The sequence below is a fragment of the Gavialis gangeticus genome, unplaced genomic scaffold, assembly GCF_001723915.1.
Source record: "Gavialis gangeticus isolate Ggan-Ray unplaced genomic scaffold, GavGan_comp1, whole genome shotgun sequence".
In the NCBI taxonomy this organism is placed as follows: domain Eukaryota; kingdom Metazoa; phylum Chordata; order Crocodylia; family Gavialidae; genus Gavialis; species Gavialis gangeticus.
In genome coordinates this window covers 54528969-54545548 of record NW_017729022.1, presented here as the reverse complement: position 1 = coordinate 54545548, position 16580 = coordinate 54528969, and the positions used below count along the sequence as shown (strand labels likewise).

The window sequence follows — 16580 nt, the reverse complement described above, 5'->3', positions numbered from 1 at the left end:
CCAACTTCCTAGGGAAGTGGTGCTGGCTCCTACCCTGGGGGTCTTTAAGAAGAGGCTTGATGCCTGCCTGGCTGGACTCATTTGAGTCCAGTCTTTTCTCCCGCCCAGGCAGGGGGTTGGACTTGAAGATCTACAAGGTCCCTTCCGACCCTACTTCTACGATTCTATGAAAATAAAACAATTTTGTGTAGAGTGACCGTTTGCTGGCCCACATCATAGGTATTCCAGCAAGTCAGAAAATATTTGACACTATTGTAACAGAAGTGTTTTGGTTCCTGTGACAGCCACCCTTCTGCCCCTGAAAAGCCTCCTTCAAGGTCCCAAACAAGGGGATTCATATTTTGGTATTGTCCTTCATTCAGCACGCTCTCTGGTTTCTGCAACCAGTGTAAATGGGTCCTATGGACAGCAGTCGTCTTCACCATGCAGTCCTAATTCATGCCCAGAAACGATCCATTTTGTGCCCTAAATAAGGCAGGTATCTTTTGGAAAAATAGCATGGGGTCCTGAAATCAAACATGGGTATCATAATACATGGGCTGAAGAAGGCTAAATTAGGTTACACAGGCAAATTTAATTCTGGTGTTCTCTAACTAAATCATTGACTTTACCCTAATGTTCTTTTACCTCTCTTTGTTTATATTCTTTTAACATGAGTGGGAGTGTGTATATGTGGTTTCTTAGGCTTTTAAAAAGCAAATTTAAAAAAAGGATGCTTTAATATGCTACACCAGGATAAGGCTTATTATCATATGGCAGTGGTCTGGAAGAGTATTAGCTAGCAGTACTAGCAAGTTTTATCCTCTTATGTGGATCATCCTTAGAGGAGGTTGGGATTCTTTGCTAACATATATAACAGCTACTTGCTGACATCAAAGGAATAGTGAGGCTCGAGGGAATTTTGGGTTCCATTTAGAGGTGCGCTGCTACATTGGTCTGATATTGGATTGGTACTGATATAAAGGAAATTGGCTGTATCGGATATTGGCCCAATGTGGCCTATAATTTAGCCGATAAATGCATGCACACAGCTGCAGTGCAACACTTGGGTAGTGAGGAGTAGAGCTGTGTGCAGCTGGTAAGTTTGTTGGGGAGGGAGGAGGGAAGGGGCATGGGGGGGGCAGAGCAACACCCCCCTCAGTGAGCTAGGGGCAGGCACTGCCTGGGGGGCAGGGGGGATTAGGGTTAGGGTTGGGGAGGGGCTCCTGCTGCTGCTTGCAGTCTGGCAGGGCATGGGAGGTGGTGCCCCTGGATCTGTGTGGGAGAGGGCAGGCAAGCTGCAGCTGCAGGGTGCAGCTGGTGCTGTGCCAGGCTCTTCTCGGTGAGGAGTGGGCTCAGGGCAGGGACTACAGAGGGGTTTGCAGCCACCCCATATTTCACCATTGCCACGTGCCTGGTACAGCTCCAGTTCAACACCTCACCTCCACTCATGTGCTGGGCAGAGCCAGGGCTGTGCTGGGTGCATGGCAGTGCTGGGAGTGGGGCTATGGTGAAATCTGAGGTGGCTACAGCCCCCTCTTAGCTCCCACTGAGAAGAGGCTGGTGCAGCCTTGTCTCCAGCCCACAGCTGCAGCCTGCCAACCCCTGCAGATCTAGGCGGTGGGTCAGATGAGTAGTGCAGGCCAGATCAACTGCACAGCATTGGTCTATGGGCCTGATCCAGCACATGGGGCCGTGTCATCTGACCATAGGTTTTGAAAATTTGGTAATGGGGGATTGGTGGCATGGCAGTATTAATTGCCAGTGCTCCACTGCCACCAAATTTACGGGCCACTGGGAAGACCTGAGGGGCAAATGTCATGGCTTCGCAGGCTGCAAGTTGAGCACCTCTGGTATAGAATAAACACATTGTTTCTTTTTTGCACTAAGCTAAGGGTCTTCTTGAAAGGGCAGAAACAATACAGTGTATTCTCTTTCTTTTTGGAACTTAACAAGACTAATAATATGAAAAGAAGAATAGAAAACGTAGTTCAGTTTCTTACTTGAATATGCTTTCTCAAAATGAGTCTAAATGAGACGGAAATACCAGTTTCCTCAGTGTAGCCTTTGTACAAGTTTTTGTGAGGCTTGTCAGTCGTAATCTACAGAAGAAAAAAGAAAGAGAAAAGCAAGCTAACTTTCAATTACAGCATCAGCATTTGAACCAGGGGTTTTTTTTGGTGCATATGGCATACAATCCTAAAATTGTTCTGCTACCTGCAGATCACCTATGGGTTTAAAGTAATAAATTGATGCAAGGAGAGAAGTGTGTTCTAGGTGCCTATACTTTGCAAAATGTTTTCGTCTAACAGTTTTTTCTATTAGAATAGCTGTACTATTTTGATTTTTGTATCCTGAGTATTACCCCAGTGGCCCAGTGAATAGAGTAAAGTGCTTCATTTTAGATTAATATCAAATTTAGCACGTTACTATTCTTCCCACATAAGCAAAGTGATGTGCAATATGTGGTTAATGTAGCCGTTAACCACTTTCAATATCAGAAGTGTTGTATTAGAGAGAAACTCTGAAAGCAAATCACCAGACAGTTTAAACTTTTCTTTTGATTTATGTCTCTACAATTAGATTACATTTACATTTTTATCCATAAAATCCATTGTGCTAACAACTGTTGCAAATCTAAAACCCTTATTTAGAACATAAACATGCAAAGTACCATACTGGGTCAGACCAGTGGTCTATCTAGCCCAGTATCCTGCCTCCAGCAGTGACAAGTATTAGATGTTTTAGAGGGAGAACATATGTACACGTTGTGTCGTACATAATCTACCTATGATCATACCCTCTTTGGCATCAACTGTCATTTGCTGAGGGATGTCAGAACATAAATCTCTGATGCTTCTGTTTAATAATTATCATTATGTCCTACATGAATTTGTCTAATCCAGTGGGTTTCAACATTTTTAGACTTAGGACACCTTTCAGAAAATGCTGGATCTTTGCTTTCACTCTTTTTACTATGAAAAAGTAATAAAGCAATTTTTCTGCTGCAAAGAACTCAGAAAAACCATAACATATCAAGAATGTTTTTGACACTATGGAGTTCTATTTGAAATCCCTGGATTTATCTTGTGAATCATGCATAGGTATTTGCACATATAACAGTGCTAATACCACATGGCACCCTTGAAATGATATTTGACTCCCTGGTTAAGCTTCACTTTAAATTAGGTCATACTATCTACCTGTATAACCTTCTGTGTCAACACATTGTACAAGTTAAGTATGTGCTATGTAAAAAAGTACTTCACTTCCTCTTTGCTTTAAGCCTTTCTCCTGTTAATTACACTGGGTACCCCCTAGTTCTTGTATTCTTGGATTTGATGAATAATGGTTTCCTGCTTACTTCATTCATACTCTTCATGATTTTAAGATTTATCTTATACTCCTCCCTTAACCTTCTCTTTTTTTAAACTGAAGAGTCCTAGTCTTTTAATTCACTTACGGAACAGCTGCTATACCAGACCCTGATCATTGTTGTTACCTTTCTCACTATTTTCTAATTCCACTATGCAAAGAACTTTTTCCAGCTATCTAGTTGGTCTAATAAAAGATATCACATTTACCCAAAGAACTTTACCTGCTAAATTCCACTATGTCCTGCTTGAGGAATATAAACTTGCTTACTGTTTTAAGAGATGTGAACTGTCTGCAACAAAAAAACCGTGAAGTAAGTACTGATAATAACTTAGACCAGTCTTAGAATGTCCCAGGTATCACAGATAATTCTTTCTGTTTTTTTGCTACTTAAAAGCATGGATGCTCAAATGCTGTTGAAGGCAGCATGGAATTGAGATAATGTGGAAGTGTTTAGGTTGCGATCTAGATGATTTATCAACCTTTAAGAATTTATATCTTATGCTAAAAAAGGGCAGACAAATTATATTTTCAAAAATATCAATGATAAGAATGTACATACAAAATCAGATATAAACACTGGTATTTACAGTTTATTAAAACAAAGTCCTTAGCCATTAACATCTTGAATAGTTTTCAAGACAAGTGCTTCTTAAATCTCAACAAAATCTTCCAGAAGAATTCCTTGGCATAACAGTTGGAATTTAGGAAGCACTTATTACCACAGCCAAAAAACCTCATAAATATTTTTTAATTTGTTGGTTTGAGTTTATGTGGGCTTGTTTACCTGGGCTATTCTAACGATTTTTTTTTTAAAAAGCTATTGTGCACCTGTTACTGGGAGATTTCAGTTGTAATGACCCTAATAAAATATTTGACAATTTTTACATATTTGTATTTAATCCCCACCCCCTTCTGGGAAAGCTGTGATACAGTTGTCAAATATTTTATTAGGGTTGTTTAGTAGCATGTAGGCTGCTTTTTTACTTTTCTTACAAAATACACAAGCCAGACTGTAAGTTTTATCTGACACTGTGTCAAGTATTTCAGTCGCTTGCAGACCTGTAGGACACCGCCTGCTGATCGACTAGAGTGGGACCGTTTCTAATTGGAGATCTACACGCCCATGTTTCTCCTGCCACGACTTGATGTTAAAGGAGTTGGTTCAATACCTGTACGTGTAGTCCCATTAGTAGTCTCACTGTCATCCTGCGAAGGTCCTACGTTCCTGAGGGCTCCGCCATCCCTACACCCTCGCCCGTTCCACCAGGCTCTGATCAGCCAGTTGGTCTTGCAACGTGACCTTGGTTCCAATCAAAAACAAAAGACAGGAAAACAAGAAAACAAAACAGGCACTCCTGGCCTGGGTTATTGTTCCGGCTGCTTTTAGCCAAGATCAAACCAAATTGACCTTTGTGAGGTCAGTCCCTCTTTGGTGGCTCTCTCTCTGAGTCTCTTGTTGAGGTTGCCACGATTCCGTTTAGCACATTAGGTCCATCTGTGACACCATTTTTGTCTTGTGCCACTTTTACGTGCTTTACAGTACCGCAAAATCTATAGTGCCCCTCTATTAGGGATATTACGGTACAAAACTCTGCCAGGCTCTGCCAGCTCCTGGTGTGTAAACAAACAGTTCTGCACCCTGCCCAGTCAGTAGTCTTTGCTCTAAGTCCCCTCTGTGGGGCTTACTCTCTGCAAAAGTCTCCTACCAGCTCTCCACGTCGCTCTCAGAGTTCCATGCAGCGTGTCGGCTCGCTCCTCCTCCTTCGGGTTCTATGCTCCCCCCCTTTCCTGTCCTGGGCTCTTCCTTATACCAGTGTGGGAGTTCTCTGCCCCTCCCCTCCAGAAACACCTGGGTAAGGGAGATTTCTGCCAGGTTCTTTGGAGCTGTGGACCTGGGGTCGCTGAGCCTTTGTTTAGCCCTTGTGCTTTGGAGCACGGTGACTCTTTCTCTTTCTCACACACTGAATTCCTTTGATTTGCCTATTCTTCTAAGGTTGTTTGATTAAAAAATGGTTATCTTCTAGCATTTTCAGTTTCTTCATTATTTTCTTTTCTACTTTTTTATGGCGTTCCAAAAACTCAACCTGATTATCCATTTTTAATAGCTTCTAATCTGTCAGTCTAACCTAGTTTTATTCCAGGCCCATCATTTAAGTATCTAAACCCCTCAGAAGTTACTTATACCACTTCATCGCTTCCTCCCATCCATCTCTCTTGTAGTATTGGTTGGAAAGATCAGTTGTTTTTGTTTTATAGCTCTCGCAACAACTAAAAATTTAACAAAGGTGCTTAAATGTTGCTTTTTCTAAGTTCTTCTTAGAAAAAATTTACCGGCAGTCCTCACACTTACAACACAATTAGTTCCTGAAAACTGTCTTAAGTCAAAACATTGCAACTCAGAACTGATTTCCACCTCTCCCCACCCCCCCTCCATAGGAAACAATGTTATAAATGGGGGATTGGTTCCTGAACCAAGGCCCCATATCCTATTTGCGTCAAAAATAACCCAAAATTATGTACAGTACTCAACCAATTTTAGACAAGTAATGTAGCTGCATTTATTTATTTTATTTATGTATTTATATTGTAAATAGCAGTCATACTTATTTGGAAGGACTACTTTGAGGCAACTTTGCTGGACTTTTTGAAGAGCTCTTGGTTGGACTTCTTGAAGGGTACTTGGCTGGAATCCTCTCAGGAGTTGTAGCTGTAGGTTTTTCTGGAGTCTTGTCTGCTTTCTTAAAGAAAGCATCCAAGGAAATTTGGACAGATGTTCTCTTCTTTTGCTTGTAAATTTCTCTGTAGCAGCTGTACATGTTGGATATGGCCCTGTTCACTGATGCACTGTGTTCAGTGTCGGGGTCATGTCCCTCAAACATGGACGTCAGCTTCCAAATGTTGAAATGCCTCAAACAACACTTGTCAAAACTTTACGAGGAGGAGTCTCCCAACAGTGGGTGCATTTTCTTCCTCTGCCACTTCTTGATGTTCCAATTCAGTGAAGTCCTCATTGGTTAATTCTTCAGAATGTGATGCCAGCGACTTATCAATGTCTTTTGGTACAATGTCTAAGTTGAGTTCTTTGCCCATTTCGGCAGTATTTTTGGTCACCTCTTCAACAGTGTCTGTAAAGCCTTGGAAGTCAGACACAAACTTAGGACACAATTTTCTCCAAACACCATTCAAATTTGATTGTTTGACTTCACTCCATGGCTCACCAATATTCTTAACTGCATGGTAAGTGTTGAAGCCCTTCCAGAATTCTTTCAGAATTGGTTGGTCGGCCTTCCCTCTCAATTGCCCTGACGGCCTGGGCAAATGTGTGCCTAAGATAGTAGGCCTTGAAGGATGCAGTTATCCCTTGGTCCATGGGTTGCAACAATGAGGTGGTGTTGGGGGCAGAAACATCACTTCGATGTCAGGATGCATGTCATCAAGGATGGTTGGATGACCAGGAGCATTGTCAAGGATTAGCAATGCTTTAAATGCAAGATTGTTTTTGCTGCAGTAATCCTTGACACTTGGCAGAAAATGATGATTAAACCAATCCTCAAAAATGTTGTTATTGACCCACACTTTAGGATTGGATTTCCATATTGCTGGAAGAAATAACTTGGAATATCCCGTGAAAGCTCTGGCGTTTTCCTAATGGTATACAAGTAAAGGTTTAAGTTAAGTCACCTGCAGCATTGGCACCAAGCAAAAGAGCATGCCTATCTTTAGCAGCTTTGTACTTTGGCATGGATTTCTCCTCTTTGATAAATGTAGGTTCTTGACAGCATTTTTCCAATAGATTCCAGTTTCATCAACATTAAAAACTTGCTGAGCACAATACCCACCCTCTTCAATGATTTCAGGCAATGTCTAAGAAAAAGCACAAGCTGCCTCTTTATCAGCACTGGCAGTTTCACCTGAGACCTTGATGTTATGCAAATTGGCCCTGGCTTTAAAACTCATAAACCACCCCCTACTTGCATTTAAGGGCTCAGCATTAGAGCTCTTCCCCTTGTTCATGTTTTAGATCATCGTAAAGACTCCTAGCCTTTTCCTGAATTATGCCTAAACTCACAGGAGCACAGCGTTTATTTTGATCCTCCAGCCAAATGATTAACCGTTTCTCAACCTGAGCAATAAGTCCAACACGCTGCTTAGTTGTCATAGTTTATTGCATAGGACCTGAGCCCATAACATGTTCCTGAATTCTTGCCTTATCTTCCAGGATGGTCACAGTAGTCATTCAGGGGATATCCAAAGCTCTACCCATTTCAGTTGGGGGTCTCACCTGTTTTGGATCTCTTAATTATTTCCATTTTTGTTTCCATAGTACTGTATTACCATTTCTGTTGGTATTCCCCATTTTAAGTAAAGGAAATATTGCTTGAGCTATAGTCTCAGAAACTCAGATAAGCTAAGATATACCCACTGCAGCCCTTTATATTGAAGTTCTCCATTTTGCAGAATGACTGTGCATCATTCAGGTCCTTATGACAGTATTTAATTAGAGAATGAACCAGTTTTGAGTCATAAAGTTAATTTCATTAAAAGGGTTTTTTATCATTAATTTTAATGTATTACAAATTATATTTTGGTTTATATATGTTGTTCCAATTGCTGTTAACGTGTGCTATTTGTATCAAGCTGTCTTGCTAAATTTACCTATGATTGAAAACAGCACTTGTGCTCATAGTTATGCTAAATGTTATTTGTCTGCCTTGTTCTTGAGCTGAGATGGATTATTTTGGATACAAACCAATATTTTTAACAAATACAAAGACTTGTCTTATTTTTGTGGTGTTATATAGATATATCTGCATCAATGAAAGGAGCAGACAAAATTCAGTAAAAGTGCTTTATGTATTTGACACTGCTGAGGGGAGATATTTACTTGAGCTTTCAAGTCCTGCATCTCTTTCTTCATTTTGGAGTACATCACAACAGTAGAGGGCCTCCTATAAATATTCAGTTTCTCGTGGGAGAATCACTGCCTTCCCAGGAAAAAACCACAAGTGTACATACGTTCAGGCTTTTTTTCCCAAAGTAAAAATGGTCGCTTTGGTCACGTCCAGATGAGTGCAGCCATGCAGTTTAACATTTTCTCCTCTGAAAAGTAATTTGTAAAATAAATAAATAAGTAAGATAAAGCACTGTGGAAAGTAGTGTTTAGTGAAAAAACTTTTTCCCATTTCCTAAATTATTCTGGTGAAAAAAATGCAAAATGCTCATCCCATCAAAGCACCATAAGCATCTGGCTATTCTAATATAATAAAAGCCTCTGGCTGGCTGTCTGTCTGTAACACTTTATTCACTCTCTGATTGGTTGTCTTGGCAGCCAATCACAATGCTGACTGAAACAACCAATTGGAGTGCTCTGCACAGAGAGACGCACATGATGGAGTACTGCTATGACAGCAGGGACTGAGGGGCTGGAGCAGGGGGTCAGCCTGCCCCCCGCCCTGCTCCTTGGAGGCAGAGGGGCAAGGATAAACTGGCACAGCCAGTGCAGCCACTTCCGCTGTGCCCGGGATCATTACCTGGTGCTGGCTCCAGCTCTGTACCACCCAGGAGGGGCCGGAACAGGGCCGGTCTCAGTTGCACTGGAGGGCACGGAGCTCCTGGGACCTCCGCACCTGCCCTACCCCGGGTCATCCCTAGGAAGGGCCCGGCAGAGCCCAGGAGCTCCTCCAGAGGTGCATTGCTGGGGAGCCAAGGGGGGTCATATGGCCCCCCAATCTTTGCACAGGGCAAGGGCAGGCTGCTGCTGCTTTGAAAGTGGCGCAGCTCCATGTGTGTCCCGCCACGGGGCAAGTTGGGCACTGAGGCACATCACACCATTCCCACAGCTGCAGCCTGCCCTTGCTCCGTGCAAAGTTTGGGGCGCCTTGTGCCCCCCCCGCAGACTCGCTGGCACCGCACGTCTGAAGGAACCACCAGGCTCTTCCTGGGGACAACACAGGGTGGGGCAGGCACAGGTGTCCCAGGAGCTCTGTCCCCTCCAGCTTAGCAATGCAGCCACTGTTGGCCCTGCTCTGGACCCTTGGTCTGCCCACCCCTCCTCTCCCCCGCTGGGGGGTGCAGGGCTGGGGACAGTGCAGGAAAGCAGCTGAGGCTGGTGTAGGGCTGGGGGACAGCAGTTTCACAAGTGCTGCCGGAGCCAGGCAACGACCCCGGGTGCGGGGGAAGGGGTGGGCACAGCAGGGCCTGAGCCTTGGTTCAGCTCTGCTCCGCTTCCTCCTAATCCCTGCCTAGTCCCAGCCCCATTCTCCTCTGCCCCCCACCAGCCCTTTCCTTTCCCCCCACAGACTTTCCCTCGTGGGGGGTGGGTAAAGAGGCATGCTCACACATACTCAGCTCCCCCCCTGCAAATGTTCTCACTCCTATGGGGGGCAGGGCCAGACCCAGATGGGGTGTGGGGGGGCAGTGTGGAACAGGGCCGGACAGTGGGGGGAGGGGAAGTGCAGGGCTGGACATGGGGCTACATCCCTGCCTGCTGTCCCCCTCCTCCACCCCTTGGTCATTCTTGACAGGCAGTTTGCTAGTGAATGTATAATGAATTACATGTTGCTTTGCTGAACCATATTTTGTTTAAATGTTTTATTAGCATTAATTGCTAATAATAAAATAATTTTGTTCCTTATTTTTAGGAAGTTGCTGTATTTGTCTTTGATAAAAAGTTAATAGACAAGTATCAGAAATTTGAAAAGGATCAGATTATTGATTCTTTAAGACGAGGAGTCCAACAGCTAACAAGGCTTCGACACCCTCGACTACTTACTGTCCAACATCCATTAGAAGAATCCAGGTAAATGTTAATGCAATTATAAGTTTGCACTTAATATTTTTTGATAAACCCAAAGCTCTGGGGTATTTGGTGCACAGTTAATGCTGATGGAATAATAGCTTCACTCCCCCTGAGAGTTTTAACTTTATCTGCCTCACATTTGAAACTTATGGCAATGTGCTTATTGAATCTTCCATGAGCATGGTATGTCTAAACACAGTTACACTGGTGTGAAGAATGGGTGAAATCTAGCCTCTAATAACAGACTCATTTTAAAGTTTTCCAGCGAAAGCACTTTTTTTGCCTAAAATTCTAGGAAATTTTCACCTGAACCAGCAGATTCGTCAACCTATATTTTTCCTAAATCCATGCTTTTCAAAAGAAGAAATTAAACTTTATACTTGAAATGTTAGGAGGGTTTCAGCATTCTGCTTATGGAAGCCTGGTAAAGTATAGCAAGACTATTTGTAGCTATAGCCGAGAGGATAAAAGGTGAATCTATCTTGACTTGAACTTTTTGGCTGGAGATCAGACAACATAAGTTTTTGTTACGAAGGAAAAATTTATGGACAGTTACTCAAAGGAGAAAGTAACTAACTTATCTGTATGGTAAATGGAATTCTTCACACTGCATTGTTTCATGTTCATGTTCCTGTTTACGTCTATCCTTTGGATTCTGAGATGGAGAAGGAAGTGATTGGCTTACTCCACTATTACTTTCTTGGTATTGGGTATTGGGACACTTGGAGTGCTGGCACAACTGGAATGAAAAGTGATGGCCACACAACTCTCATCTGAAGTGTATGGGCACTTGTGTACCATAAGTGGAATGTGTGCGCACAAGTTATCTCTAACTCCAGTTACCAAGCAAGTATAGATAACTTTTCAATACGGATTTTGCCTTGAGAGAAACGGAAAGGTAGGCCATGTTCTGGATCCATTTCTGTTGTCAGTGTCCACTCTTAAGAAATAGTGAACATGAATTCTGTCTTAGGGTTCCAAAGCACTTAAATATCAATGGGTGATCTGTTCATTGCTATCTTTTGCAAAGCATGTGGAATTTTTTTTTGGCACCTGTTTTTTATCATGCTCTTCTTGGAACGCTGCCCAAAGTACAATTTTATCATGATACTGTTTGAAGAGCAGTTGAAGAACATACACTATGTGGGTGATTTTAATTATTAGGATATTCATTAAAACAAAACCTTGATTTTTCTAGGTCCTAAAGTCACTGGAATGAAGGCTGAAACTGGTAACTGCCAAAATTATCCATTAATTATTATGCCTTTTTATTCATTTTTGGCTTTTGCTTTTTTAACATTCATAAATAATGCTAGGCTTTTCCATCCTTCCCAGTCATTGTCTGTTTATCTTTGCCTGAAATATAGCAGGAATTCTAGACTCCAGGCTAAAATTAATGTAGGTATAAAACAAGGAATGACTGTCATCCTCTGTTCTGGGATTAGTGTTGGATAGTACAAAGTTGATTTTCTGAAAAGAGAAAGTTTGTAGTTCCAAAGAAAGGGTGTCAGCGGCCCATACATCTGTTAGACTGGAAGCCTGAATAAAACTGAAATTGAGCACCTTCAGTTGGGTTTACTGACATTTGCCAATTGTAGTTTTAAGATATTTAGTCCTTCATGGAGGCAGTGGTAGATAGAACCAAAGTTATGGTTTATTCTTTGAGTGAGAAGCTAAAAGCTGGTATGCCTTACTGGTTTTACTCTTGTATTCTTATTTTATTTCAAAGAACAATCTCATACTCTGAGAACTGTGTACCTCTATAGATCTAATGAAAGTTTAGACTTCACTTTTCTTTCTTGCCTAAGACTTTTGTACTCCAGTGAAATATTCTTACTGTTGTCATTAAGTTTCAGTTTTCCTTGTTCATATTGCCGTTATGTTCTCGTGTGGAATTTTCAGGTTCATTCCTACAGCAGGCATGTGAACTATTTAAGGCTTTTTCCTGTAGATTTCAGAGCATTTCATATTTAAGTTGCAAAGACTTGTGTATCCTTTACATCATGCAGCTGAATTGTAACAATGTGGATCCTATAAATAGTTTAACACAGGCAGAGCCAAGCTTGAGCAACAGTGCATAGAGCAAAAATTCATTTAGAGTGCTATGTGGAGGAGAAAGGAACAGTCATTAGGATCTGTTTAGTAAGGGAGATGAGAAAAGGGAACAGAAGAACCATTTTTATTGTTGTCAGAGCGGTAACATCACAACACGTTAAATGGACAGAAGCGTTACAACACTATATGAGAGGAAGGAAACCACAAAGAGAGGAACTGAGGGGGTATCTCAAGGAATGAAGAAGGCAGGTAAGGAAGGCATGATTATGCTGTGGTTGCAACTCTATGATGTTACTTCAAATGTTTCAGGCACCTAAGTAGTGCCTGCTTCTACAATAAGAAATTCATGTGTGCTTCATAGACCCGTGCCTGAGAGAACTTAAAGTAAAGGCACAATGGGATTTGGTTCAGGAGGAAGAAGACAGCAAAGCAGAATACACTGGATGAAGATGAAAGGTGAAAGATGCACCACTGACATAAGGGTGGGGATTTTATTCTAGGCCACCAAATCAGGAAGAGGATGTGGATGAGGCATTCTTCAAAGAAATGGCAAATCTTTCCAAAAGCTATGCGATGGTATTGATTGGAGACTTCAGTTTTCCAGACACCTGCTGGAAGAATAACGCAGCCAAACAAATTGTCAGACTGGTTCCTAACTTGTGTGGGGGACAACTTTCTGTTCCAGAAGGTGGAGGATACAAGTAGGAGACCATCCATCTTGGATCTTGTCCTGACCAACAGGGAAGAACTGGTGCAGGGTGTGAAGGTGATGGATGACTTGGGAAGAGGGAATCACAATATAACAAAATTCCAGGTCCTGAGACAGGGAAAGCATGAGGTCAGTAATGTTATGATGCTAGATTTCAAAAAGGCAGATTTCATCTGACTCGAGGGGTTATTAGGTATTATCCCATGAGAAGACGGAATGAAGGATGAAGGCACACAGGAGGGTTGGGAGCTTCTAAAGGGCACAGTATTGGAAGCCCAAGAAGCTGTCCCAACACAATGGAAATTAAAAGAAGAATGGCAAGAGACCAATGTGGCCTCCCAAGTAGCTTCTAAAATGCCTCAGATGTAAAGGAAAACATGCAAGCAATGGAAGAATCTGCAGGTCATTAAGGAAATAGGTAGAATCTGGAGGGACAAAGGGAGGCAAAGATAAGGAACAACCTGCACCTGGTGAGGGAGGTTAAGGACATCAAGAAGAGATTTGATAAGTATGTTGTCCAGAAAAGGACCAAGGAACCTGTGGGTCCTGTGTTAACAAGCCAGGGGGAAACTCCTGACAATGATGCAAAGAAGGCAGAGATACTCAACAGCTACCTTCCCTCAGTCTTCACAACAACAAAAAAGGCTGCAGCCAGACATCAGTAAGGATTACTTGGCTAAGGAAGGTGGGAAGCTGAGGGAGGAGATAATGAGAGACACTTGGCTTTTGATGACTGAATGAATTCAAGTCAGCAGAACCTGATGAACTTTATTACCAGGGTCTGAAGGAACTGGCAAAGGAGATCTTGGAGCCCTTGGCAAGGATCTTCATGAAGTCAGGGGAGATGGGTGAGGTACCAGAGGACTAGAAAAGGGCCAACATAGTGCCCCTTTTAAAGACAAAAAAGGAGGCCCTGGGGCACTACAGACCAGTTAGGCTCACCTTAGTACCTGGGAAGTTACTGGAATATATTCTAAGGAAAGCCATTTGCAAGCATCTGGAGGAGGAAAGACTGATCACAAACAGCCAACATGGATTTATGAAAAACAAATGTTAAACAAACTTGATTTCGTTCTCAAAGTAACTACTTGGGTGCATGATGGGACTGTTGTGGATGTAGTGTATTTGAGCTTCAAGGCTTTTAACAAGGTCCCACACAACCTTCTCATAAACAAGTTGGAAAAACACGGGCTGGACAAACTAGTATAAAGTGGATAGAGAATTAGCTCAACAGCAAAAAGCAAAGTAAAATGATGGGTCCATATCTGAATGGTTGATGGTTTTGTGTGGAACTCCCCTGGGCCTAGTGCTGTTCAGCATGCTTATTAATGACTTGGGTGCTGGCATAGAAAACTTCTTAGCAAGTTTGCAGACTACATGGAAGTGGGAAGGATTGCGAACATGTTGGAGGATTTGAGTGCGGTTCAGAAGGATCTTGACAGATTGGAAAGCTGGGCTAGAGCTAACAGGATGAAGTTCAATGAGGACAAATGCAAGGTGCTACACCTTGAGAAAAATAGTCAAAAACACAAATATAAAATGGGTGACACCTGGCTGAATGGCAGCACAGTAGAAAAGGATTTGGGAGTCTTGGTAGACCACAGACTCACTATGAGTCTGCAGTGTGATGCAACCACACAAAAGATTAATGTGGTTTTGGACTGCAATCAATGCTTCTATAAGCATTAGGTGTAAGACATGGGAGTTAATAGTGCCTCCTATACTGCTTAGACTTTACCTGGAGTACTGTGTGTGGTTCTAGACTCCACATTTTAAAAAGGATGTGGAGAAGTTAGAGAGGGTCCAGAGGTGGGCAACAAAGATGATCAAGGACTTGGAAATCAAGGTATGTGAGGAGAGGCTGAAGGAGCTAGGCATGTGCAGCTTGCAGGAAAGGTGCTTAAGAGGGGACATGATAGCAGTCTTCAGATACTTGACAGATTGCCATAAAGCGGGGGGAAAGCACCTTTTTTCTCTTGCTGCAGAGATTAGGACATGGACAAGTGGCTTGAAGTTGCAGCAAAGTACATTTTGATTGGATATCAGGAAAAAGTTCTTCACTATTAGAATAGTGACACAGGGGAATAGACTGCCTAGGGAAGTTGTAGGGGTGTAGGTTGTAGCAGTGTTGTAGGCAGACATGCTTTTTTGGGTAAATCTGGTATCTTTTATTAGACCAACTAAATAGTTGGAAGATTTTATCTTAGCAAGCTTTCAGGTTTAAAAACCTTCCATCAGGCTGAGGAAGCATCTGCCGTTGAGGAAGCACACACCAACTGCAGATGCTTCCTCAGCCTGACAAGAGTTAAGCAAGGAAGAGCCTGGTGCTGCCCCAGCCCACCCCACCTCCTGCCTGTGGCCCACTCCTTCCCTCACCGCCGGGGTCTCAGTCTGCCTCCCCCACCCCTTCCCCCACAGATTTACGTGTTGGGGGGCATGCCCCCAAATACTTCTTTCTTCCTCCGCCTCAGTCTGCTCCCCCTTCCCTCCCCACACACTGACCTGTGGGGTGGGTGGATGCAGGTAGATCTTGGGGTTGCTTCTTAATTCAAAAACTGATCTACCCAAAAAGGTTGGAGACCACTAGTTTAGACTATGGATTGTATAGGATGGTTTGGGTAGGAATGATCCTGTTTCAGGTTGAAGGTTGGACTGGATGATTTCTGGAGGTCCCTTCCAGTCCTTCATCTCTGATTATGTGTTATGATGCAAGACCCCAACAATCACACTTCCTGCAATGCCACTTATGCGACATGCAGGAAAGCAAGATTGTGGGATCCTGCATTAGATCCCGTTGCTCCATACTGGTGGTGCACTGGTAAGTAGCAAGCTTGTCTCCCTGTGCTCCCCCAGCTGGGAGCCCTGATTAACTGACCAGGGCTGCCAACTGTAGGACTGCATGGTGCTCTGTGGCACTGGGAAGTCCTGATCAGCTGAGAGGCACTCCCAGCCTCTGGATCACATGGGAGCCTTGAAAGGCTCCCACATGCTCCAGAGGGTGGGCACTGGCCCACGTAAATATGTGATGGAAACCAGGCACAAAGTTGTTACATTTTGTGTAATAACTTTGTGGCTTATTCCTTGTTTTATCTTGCCATTAATTAAATGTATGGCTAGGTCACTACTTAAGACATGATTAAACAGTTAATCACATCTTAAGTGTGACGTCTGTCAGATGCCACAACATGGAATATTCAACAGTTGTAACATGTTGGTCAACACATATTCCCTGCTATCCTGAATTCTGATTTTTAGTTATTTATCTTTGCTTTCCTCTCTGATGTAGGTTCTAGGAAATTTACTGTTATTGCTCATATGCATGATGCATTTAAGTGGCTGCATAAAGATGCTCATTTTTACTTGTAAGAATTTATCCAAAATTCTTACTGGTAGAAAACTAGCCTGGGAGCTGGAGCACACATGCATTCCAGTCCTTTGGCTGGGGAGCAACACAGGTGAGTGTGGTATGCAAATTTAATATGGTATAGATAGAAACTAACTACTTTATACCATACGGTAAACTCTGGTTAATTTACCCATGGGATAATTTGTCACTGGTTTGATTTGATTCTCTTCTGATCCCCTATCAGCACCGCAACCCCAACTCCTGATAGTTGGTCATTATGGCTGCTGACAGACGTGGAACCCCCCCCCCCCCCC

General features: G+C 42.8%; 1 protein-coding gene across 3 annotated transcripts in view; it reads left to right on the top strand.

Moving 5' to 3' along the window:
* The window catches only part of SCYL2 (SCY1 like pseudokinase 2), a 65818-nt gene that overhangs the window by 15885 nt on the left and 33353 nt on the right, over positions 1-16580 (top strand). For all 3 annotated transcript variants that reach the window (XM_019515004.1, XM_019515002.1, XM_019515003.1), the window contains exon 3: positions 9999-10156. In XM_019515004.1, coding sequence (XP_019370549.1) covers positions 9999-10156 — 158 coding nt within the window. The remainder of the gene's footprint in view (positions 1-9998; positions 10157-16580) is intronic.